This window comes from Pteropus vampyrus, unplaced genomic scaffold (assembly GCF_000151845.1).
Source record: "Pteropus vampyrus isolate Shadow unplaced genomic scaffold, Pvam_2.0 Scaffold196, whole genome shotgun sequence".
Classification (NCBI taxonomy): Eukaryota; Metazoa; Chordata; class Mammalia; order Chiroptera; family Pteropodidae; genus Pteropus; species Pteropus vampyrus.
In genome coordinates, this window is record NW_011888977.1 from 1,631,409 (window position 1) to 1,641,972 (window position 10,564).

Genomic DNA, 10,564 nt, shown 5'->3' on the forward strand with positions numbered 1-10,564 from the left:
CTGGGGCTAGTTTCTGTGCTCAGAAAATCCACCAAACTACTCTTATGATATACGTACTTTTCTGTATGTGTGCTAACTGTCAATAAAAAGCTAACAAAAATTCATTCTGTAAGAAGAATCTGTCTCATGACACTCCAAAAACAAAAAAGAGGGTTGAGGTCTGGATAAAAAAAAAGGAGTCCCAAAATCTTGGCAATTATTGACTCTGGATAGGAACATGGACACTCATTAACCTATTCTACTTTCAAAAAAAAAAAAAAATGTAACATTTGTGAGTTATGTTTCCACAAAACGGCTCTTCCTTTTCCAAAAGGGTGACAAAAATCCACTTACAGGTTTTGGCTTAGGCTTTCTTCAAAAGCTGGCATTTTAGCTCCTTCGTATAACTGTTTCAGTTGTTCTATATGTTCTGAATTATCAATGCCCATTCCCATTGACAAAATTTCAGCTCGAACATTGTAATCAATGACGGAAGTTTTCAGATTTGAGAGTTTTGTAATGTGTACCTTGAATCAAAGAAAAAATAAAACAATTTCAGGAACCGTACTTTGAATTGTAAATGAACTGCAAGCCCTCTCACACGGCCTCTTGTTAGCTCTGTGATGTCTGATGCACTCGGGCACGTGCCACAATGTGCAAGCGCCTCCTGCTGTGGCATCTGGATCATTTCATAACCAAGATTACATCAGAATCTTCCAGATCCAGTCCCACACTGCAGAAATATCAGGTCTTGGTTGGGGCCAAGACTGAATCCTGGAATAAAGCCCCCAGACAAGACCAATCCATAACGCTGTAACCACACACGAGTCCTAGAGTTTTCTGATTTTTACCTAAGTACTTTTTACCTCTTCGTTACAAGGAAGATCTTCAGGCGCCCAGAAAGACTCTCCACCAGAGTCCTACATCCTGTGCTCTGGACAGTTTCCTCCACTTGTCTTTTCTGCAACCAAAACATTCTCACCCATTTTGATTTACACTAAAATTAAGTAAGTCACGAAAATCTGCAACAGTCTGAATCCTGTTAACGGGAGATGCACACACAGCCTGGGTGTCCTTTTCGTGGCAGGGGGAGGGTGGGCCAGGCTGGCACTGGCTGGGGCGCCATCCTAAGTGAGCCCTGGGAATGTGCCCCCATCTGGAACTGGTGAAAGCGCCTTTCTCCACTCACACTGGAGACCAAGCTGGTCTGGGTGGAACAGCCGCAGGCCCCCACCGGGTCTACCTCCCCTCAAATGCACCATGGACACTGCTATACTTTGGAGCTGTGAAAGCGCATATGCCAGGTGGGCTTTTTTTTTTTTTTTTAACTTTCTTTTTATTTATTTATTTATTTTGCTTCATTCTCTTAGCTATAGTTTTTCAAACTGCTGCTTAATAAAGTTTCCTTTTTTCCTCCAATAAAGAACTACAATATTTGCTATTACAGCATCAGCTAAGACCCCCAAATCTCTTCCTGCACTGGTAATCTCTGCTGTCTCTTCTAAAAATCATTTTCTCCTCTTATTCTGAAAGGTTATAGCCAACCCAAACTCCCTGTAAAGTTTTAAGGATTTTCCAATCTTACGAAAATAACTTCCAGCAATGTAGTTTTTATGAACTCAAGTCCTTTAAATCTTATAAATGATCATGATAATTAAGATTTAAGTCTAAGAGAAAAAAACTTTCCATTGAAAAGTAGAGTTCTTGAGGCATGAGCAGAGAGGGGACGACGCCAGCACCAGAAGGGACACACTGAGGTCCCTTAGTTACACGGTCCTGTCTCGTCTCAGCACTGTCCCCCCCAACCCCCAATAGCTCCACAGGGCAGGAGTCTGTTCACAAAGGGAATCCAAGTGTCTCGTATAGGTCCGAGCACACAGTAGGTGCTCACTCAATATCTGGTGAATGAATATGGTAGAAACCGTGAACATGATAAAACCCATCTTTGAAAGCCCAAGGACCAGAACTCTCAACATCACCGATCACATGCCGGGGCTTTAAGCTCATTTACAAATAGACGAATGAAGCCCTGTGATGTCCGATGCAGGGACAGTCACTGGCCCGGGGCTTCCTCACCTATGTGGACAGAAGACCGTGAAATCGGTACACAACCAACACTTGAAAATGTGGAACTGAACAGAATTGTAAACATTAGGGACTGTCACACATAGGAAGGACATTTTCGTGGCGCTTCCGCCTCAATCATGTGTGTAGATGTATGTGGTTACACATACACACACCTGTGAGCACTGGGTTACAATGTAAAAGATTCCCTTAAAAAAATAAACCCACGCCAAATTCGTGACCCAAATAACAAAAAACTCAGAGCCCCAAATGAGCCTCCATTTATGTGAGAAAACAGTTATTCAAGCAACAGGTTAGAATAATTTGGATTATTTTTAGGGGCCCCTCAAACACGTTTTATTTTAGGAAAACTGCATACTTACCATTGGATCAATCCAAACTGTATTTCCTAAAGTCAGTATCACTTTTGCATCATGCAGTTTTCCGATAATTTTATGATGAATGTACCTAGTAACCTAAAAAACACACTGAAGTAATTTATCAGCAGCTTTAAGAAAACACCTCATTCTGCATATGCTATATAGTTTTGCAAAAAAGGTGCTTACGCTATTTATTCTTAACCTAACAGCCAATTTATTTTAATACAACACATATTTTACACCAATTCTAAGTTCGTGAGTGCTAATGATAATGATGGCAACCCACACCTGGCGAGCAAGGGTGCCTGGCACCACTGAGGGTTCAGAGCTAGGTCTGTGCAGAGCGGCCCTAAGTGCATCCCTGCACCAGAAGGGATCCACGTGGACTGTGCTCTCACTGTTTGGAAACATGAAGCACTTCACACAAACTGAATATTCAACCAAATAAACCTTAATTCTGTGTATATTCTAGGTTAAATTTATTCTAAAAGTCAACAAACTATAAAAAGCCAAAAAAATTCACCTTTGGATTCCATTCGATTTCATTGTCAGCGGGTTTCACTCTACAAACAATAAACTCCACAGCTTGCGGGGGCAGGTTGTGGAAATTTTCTGGGAGATGCAGGAGTTGGTCTTTTGTAACAAGTCCAGTCCTGCCTTCATCTATAAACTTTACAAGGACATTATCCGGGGCCCAAGTGTCTTCTTTCTGGCTCATCTCCAACACCTGAACCCTGGAGAATAGTGACATCAGTTGAACACAGATTCTAAAATGAAAATAATCTTTGCCTCGACTTACCCATTAAATATAAAACATATAAAAAGAAGCCTAACTGCATGATTTTACCCCATACTAGAAATAAAACAACTAGAGCTGTCGAGAGCAGTTAGCAAAGGTTTATTAAAGTATACCTAAGTATAAAAAATGTGTAGTACTTTTGAATAGAATATCATACAACACAATAAAAATTAACATAGTAAATTAATATTTTCAAGTTTCTCGAACAAGTGGAGTCAGGTGTAGCATTCAAGAAAAGTGGATGCAAACAGGTAGGTAAGTCGGATTGCCAGGGTTGGACCACCATGCCATTTAGTGAGCTCACCTTAGACATATTACGCAGCCTCACCAAGGCTCAGTCTGCTTATCTGTAAAATGGGAATAATGCTCATTTTCTAAGATTTATAAAAATTAAGTAACTTAAAGATATATATATACACACACGTATATGGCACAGAGTGACAGCTCCACAACTGTATAAAATGCGACACCATCATCCATGCTCTGTGCTCAGGAGCCCGGGGTCAGTACAAGTCCCAGGTATAGAACTGTGTCTGGGGTCTGGGGGTCACAACCCTGCCACCATCCTCCTGGGAGGCAGGAGGCCTAGCATGTGAACACTGGGTCCAATGGACAGAGGTGAAAATAGGGATTCAATATCATTTTAAGTCACTTTGTGCTTCATAACTTTTCAAGATGAAATAAACAGGCATTCTACCTGTGAAAAAGTGTTTTTTCTGCTAATCCATATAATCCAAAATTCTCCACCTTTTCAACAGTTGTTTTATTACTGGAATCCTCAAAATACTCCTTCATTTCAGCATTAAGAGTTGCATAAAGATCCACATGTTTATCAACTATACGACCAAAGTAATTTGTTGCATTTGAAATATAACAGGGTATTATCTGAAACATATAAACATATCCGGAAAATGAAATCAAGCTTAACCCAAGATGTATCTGACCTACAAGCGCAAAGCACACGAACAGGGGTTTAAAAATAACCTAGGAAACTGGCCGAAAAACAAAACAAAAACCTTACCATACTCACAAATAATTACTCTCAATAGAAATTTAGTAAATCTAATGGAAGTTCTTTTGGGTAAATCTTATTGTTTTAAAGCTGCATTATTAGTTATAAGAGTTCCCTTGTTTACTTTTTAACTGCGCTTTAAAAAAATCTTTCTTAAAATAGTATCCCTTTCTGACCTTTGTTCATATAACAATAGGCATTTTATTAAGAGCCTACTGTGTATGAGGCACCCCGGAAACAAGCTATGTCCTACAGGGACGCTCAGCAACCCACGAAGGGACAGACATGCCTCAGCTAGCGTGTGCTCAAGAAGACAACTCTTCGAGGCAACTGTATGCAGGGTTATTGGTGTGGGAGGGGGAATGTGGGTGTGCAGATGTATTAGCAAGAGTATGGAGAAGGCACTCCAGTCAGAGGGAGCAACATCTGTATTAGAGCAGGGAGCCCAGTCGACAGCCATGCTACTCTGAACGAGCCAGATCCCATCTGATCTCAGAAGCTAAGCAGGGTCGGGCCTGGTTAGTACTTGGATGGGAGACCACCTAGGAAGACCAGGTGCTATAGGCGTAAAAAATTTTTTAAAAATAAGGGATTGTAAGCTGACAAGGTCCTTGCAATCTGTGAGGTCAACCAAGCGTTGCCTCGCCTAAAAAATAAAAATAAATAAATAAATAAAAATAAAAATAAAAATAAAATAGAGCAGGGAGCCCTGGCTGCCCAGAGCAGATGCCAGGAGCAAGAACTGGTTACTTAGTAGGATGGTGGAGACGGCAGTTCTGACTGGGAGGTAAAGCAGGCAAGGCAGGCAGGGGTGAGGTCACCCTTGTGATCGAAAAGGGTGTCAGATCTCACGGGGCTGACAGCATCTGGCCCTCTTCTATGGTCCCCTCCAACCTCATTACCTGCCCTTCTCCCACTCTCATTGCCCCTGAGCCTTGTCCTGCTCCACAAACACTTCACACTAACCCATCCCCCTGGGCCTGCGTAGCTGCTCATTCCTCTGCCTGAAATATTCTTCCCATGGCTGGATCCTTCTTATCTGGCCTTCAGTGTAGGGGACCCCTCCTAGGAGAGTCCCTCCCGGCCTATAATTTTCAAAGGGCCCCTTGTCCCCACCCCTGCACACTGACACCAGCATACCCTCCTCGTATTTCACAGCATTTCATCCTCTTCACAGCACCTGTCACCATTTTTCTTACTCACCTGTCCACTGTTGACCATTCCCACTGGAATGTCAGCAGAAAAAGGATAGGTAACATGTCTGTCATGGTTCCTGAGCCAGTCATTCTCCAGCACCACGGAGGAAACCCTCAAGAAACCCTGAATGCTTACTCAAGCCCACCTCCACCTCAGGCAGGAGTTCAATATTCTTTCCTACCTGGCAGATGATCCTCTCCCAGGGAGTCTTCTCCCCTGTGGTTTAGAGGTTCCACCAGTCTGCCATTCCAGACCTTAGCTCACTTGGTGATAGATGGCCGTCAGTGAACACAAGGTGGTATGGAGGATGAGAAAAATTCTCACGACGACGTTACAAGAAATACACAAGGCATAATATATACGCCAATGATAAAATTTTTAAGAAGATGCACAAAGAAAAATAACAGAGAAAATATATGATAATGGTGATTGTTTTAGGATTATAGGAATAAAGGGGAGAGATAGGGTTTGGAGGTCCTGGTTTGTCTGGCACTGTCTCAGTTACAGCACTGAGAGTACCACTTGCCAGGAAACCCCTCATTCCTGGGCACACTGGGAGGGTCCTTTCCTGCCACCTCACCCCCTACACATACCTGTTTTAATTTCACTCTCCCTAGTACCCGTGCACATAACTAACTCAGTTTATTTATTATGGTTGCATGATGTAAGATAAGGATATAAAAATCAATTGCATTTCTAAAACACTTAGATTAAGTTTAAAGAAAAATAATTAACAATAGTATCCAAGAACATGAAATACTAGTAAGTATAAGACTTATCTACTGAAAACTATAACATATTGCTTAAAGAAACTAAAAGTGACCTAAATAAACAGAGTGATATACCACATTAATAAATCAGAAAACTCAGTATTAAGATGTCAATTCTTCCCATATTAATCTATAGGCTCAACCAATGCCAATCAAAATTCCAGCAGGCTTTGAATTTAAAAGCTGATTCTAAAATTTTATATGAATATAAAAAAGACTAGTCGAAAGAATACTGAAGAAGATGGGCAAAGTTGCAAGATTTATCTACCAGTTTTCAAGATTATACATAAAGCTATAATAATCAAGCCAGTGTGCTACTATATAAGGATAGAGAAAAAGACCAAGGAACAGAATAAAGAATTCAGAATTCACATACAGAGTTTTCTGATTTATGTCAAATGTGCCATAGGTCTTTATAATAAATGATACTGGAGCAACAAATTATCCCTAAGAAAAAACCCTAGCCCCTATCCACACCTCACACAAAAATTAATTCAAGATAGATCATAGATCTAAATTAAAAACTATAAAGCTTCTAGAATAAAATCCTAGGGGAAATCTTTGCAACCTTAGGGTCGGCAACGACTTATGGCATGAAAAGCACAAAACGTAAAATTAAAAAGTGATAAACGACTTCATTAAAATTTGAAACTTTTGATTTTCAGCTGGGAGAAAATATTTGCAATGTATCTGACAAAGGATATCCAGAATATATAAAGAATTCTTAGAACACAACAACAACAAAAAACCTTAAATTTAAAAAATGGGCATAAATTCTCAACAGAGAGTTCATAAAAGAAGAGATACAAATGTCTAACAAGCAGTGAAAAGATGTCCAAGATTCTCTATCACCAGGGAAATGTAAATAAGATACTAGTATAAATGCAACAGAGTGGCAAAAGTTAAACACTGAGAATACCACGTATTAATGAGAATGTACCAAGTGGAATTCTCATATGCAGTGCTGGTGAGAATGTAAAATGGAGTGACTCCTTGAAAAAACTGACACCTTTTTAATAAATATACACGTCTATGACCCAGCAATTTCACTCCTAAGTCTTAATCAAGAGAAATCAGAATGTATTGTAAAAGACTTGTACCACAAATGTTCGTGGCAGCTAAAAACCACAAATAACCAAAATGCTCATCAATTTGTGAACAAATAAACTACAGTACATCCATATAATGGAATCCTATTCAGCAATAAAACAGAGCAACATAGATGAATCTCGATAGCATTATACTGGGTAATAGAGATCAGACTCAAGAGACTAAAAACTGTACGATTCCATTAATATGAAATTTTAATAAAGACAAAACTATACTAACAGAAGATCAGTGGTTAACAGGCGATGGGGAAATGGAGGGCTGACTGACTGCAAGGAGGAAGGAGACCTTTCTGGGGTAATGAAAATGTTCATATCTTGACTATGGTATTGGTCACATGATTGATGATATATATTTATCAAAACTCAACGAACTATACACTTAAAATAGTGATTTTTATTATTTGTAAATTATACTTCAATATAGCAGATTCTTTAAAATGAGGCTTGGTTAGAAGGGTTCTGAGAAGGTGGTAGTGGCAAAGTGTCATTTTTTTTATTCTCTCTGAATCCCCACATAAAGACAGATGAATGAGACAGCAAAACAAAAAACCAGGGACACAATTTGCAACAAAACTAATTGACAAAGTATCCTCATGGACCCCAAAATAAAAGCAAATGAGAAAGATAGGGGAAAACCTAGGTGACCTTGAGTTTGTCAATGAGTCTGGATGCAACACCAAAAGCACAATCCATGAAAGAAAAAATTGGAAATTTGGGCTTCACTGAAGTTAAGAATTTCTGCTCTAAAAAAGACACTAAAGAAGAAATAAAAAGACAAGCCACAGACTAGGAGAAACATTTTGCAAAAGACATCTGATAAAGGACTGATATCCAAAATTTACAAAGATTTCAAATTAAAAAATAAGAGAACATTCAATCAGGATTTCCGGTCAAGATGGTGGAGCAGATGAACGCTGTGCTTGCCTCCTCTCATGATCACATCAAAAACTACAGCTACAGAACAACTATCATCGAGAACAACCTGAAATCAAGCTAAACCAGAAGTCCTACAACTAAGGACATACAGAAGAAGCCACACTAAGACTGGTAGGAGAGGTGGAGACGCAAAACAGGCTAGCCTCACATCTTCTTGTAGCGAGTAAAAATTGGGAGGGATATCTATGCTGTGGAGGTCTCTCCAGAGGAACAAGTGGTCCCAGCCCCACACCAGGCTCCCTAACCCAAGATTCCTGTGCCAGGAAGAGAAGTCTCCATAACTCTGGCTATGAAAAACAGTGCAATTTGTGGCTGAGTGAGATGAAGGGCAGCTGGAATACCGGGCATTCCTCTTGAAGGGCCTGTGTGTGAACCTATTCGGTGACAGAATCACTCACTCTGAGCTCCAGCACTGGGGCAGCAGTTTGAAAGGTGCCAGAAACCTATGGGAGGAAGTGAATTGTCTGACTTCAGAGCAAAGGCCAGAAGGTAGGCTTTCTCCCAGAAAGAAGTGCTGACAGAAGCCATTATTCCTTTTCTGAGTCTTTTCTCGACCTAGCCTGCAGGCACAGGCAGACACTAAGTCTGAGTCTCCATCACCCTGGCTAACACCATTCGCCCAGCCCAAGTGATTTCCTGAGAACTGCCCCTCCCAATTTGAAGGCCCAGCCAAGCTCCTTCCAGTGGCTTTTCCATACAAATGGCCTGTCTTGAGGTTCATGCTGCAGATCTCTTGCATCTGGCCTCGGTGTACCCTGTACCTCTTGTTGAGTAGTCTCAAGCCTGGCACTAATGGCAGCCAGCCTCGGTTCCTGGCTTGGCCTCTCTTGGCCTCTGGTGACGGCCATCTGCAAATTGTTTGGTGGCTCATAAGTGGCCTAGGGCAGGGCACAGGCTGTGGCTGAATTTGGCCTGTAGCAAGGCCCTTCCTAGAAGGTCTAGGGTCCAGCATGCCTGGTGGCCAGTTTCAACGGAGCAAGAGCACCACCTGGGGCCACAGCTGAGGACCACACACCCAAAGGGCAGAATGGGAAGGCACCAGAGCCCTCATAAAGTGAATTCTGCTACATAGGGCCAGCCCCTACAGCTGCTCTACTATAGTTATGGCAGCCCTCACAACCAATCAACCCAAGGGTCAATCTCTCATAAATGACGTGCAAACATCAACCAAAGCTCAACTACAACAGGAGGGCATACACAACCCAAACAAAAGACACACCTGGAGCACCCTACTTAGGTGACCAGAGAGACCATGCCACTGGGCCCCACAAGACACCTACTATGTAAAGCCACTCTCCTAAGACTGGGAGAGATAGCAGGCGTACCTAATACATAGAAACAAACACGGACTCAGCCAAAATGGAAAGACAAAGAAACTTGTCCCAAATGAAAGAAGAGAACAAAGCTCCAGAAAAAGAACTAAACAAAATGGAGATAGTAAGCAATCTACCAGATGCAGAGTTCAAAACACTGGTTACAAGGATGTTCAATTAACTTAGGGGAAGAGTAGACTAACTTTAACAAAGATATAGAAAACATAAAAATAGAGATAGAAAACATCAAAAAGAAGCAGTCAGAAATAAGGAATACAATAACTAGAATAAAGAATATCTTGGAGAAAATCAACAGATTAGATGAAGCAGAGGATTGAAGCAGTGATTTAGAGGATGGGGCAGCAGAGGACATTCAATCAGAACAGCAACAAGAAAAAAGAATCCAAAACATGAGGACAGTTTAAGAAGCCTCTGGGACAATATCAAAGACAACATTTGCATCATAGGGGTACCAGAAGAAGAGAGAAAGAAATTAAAACCTATTTGAAGAAATAATCACAGAAAGCTTCCCTAAACTGGCAAAGGAAACACACATATAAGTCCAGAAAGTGCGGATGGTCCGAAACAAGATGAACCCATAGAGGCCCACACCAAGACATATCATAATCAAAATGCCAAAGGTTAAAGACAAAGAATCTTAAAAGCAGCAAGAGAAAAGTAATTAGTTACCTATAAGGGAGCTCCCATATGACTGTTAACTGGCTTTTCAATAGAAACTCTGCAGGCCAGAGGGATGGGCAGGATATAATGAGCGATGAACAGTAATGATCTACAACCAGATTACTCTAACCAGTAAGGCTATCATTTAGAATTGAAGGATAGATAAAAAAACTTCCCAGGCAAGAAAAAGCTAAAAGAGTTCATCACCGCCAAGCCAGTATTAAAAGAAATTGACATAAGAGGGACTTCTTTAAGGGGAGAAAAAGATCAAAAATATGAATAATAAATGGCCATAACTATATACCTATCAACAATTACTTTAAA

The 10,564-nt window shown here is 40.8% G+C and overlaps 1 protein-coding gene and 1 pseudogene across 1 annotated transcript in view; one reads left to right on the plus strand and one right to left on the minus strand.

The window, feature by feature from the left end:
- Positions 1-10,564, minus strand: part of TDRD12 (tudor domain containing 12) — a 73,932-nt gene that overhangs the window by 8,394 nt on the left and 54,974 nt on the right. Inside the window, exons 24-27 of the mRNA XM_023537700.1 lie at positions 3,920-4,107; positions 2,947-3,157; positions 2,427-2,519; positions 334-506 (exon numbers count right to left, since the gene is read on the minus strand). Coding sequence (XP_023393468.1) covers positions 334-506; positions 2,427-2,519; positions 2,947-3,157; positions 3,920-4,107 — 665 coding nt within the window. The remainder of the gene's footprint in view (positions 1-333; positions 507-2,426; positions 2,520-2,946; positions 3,158-3,919; positions 4,108-10,564) is intronic.
- Positions 4,683-4,801, plus strand: LOC111746646 (annotated as a pseudogene).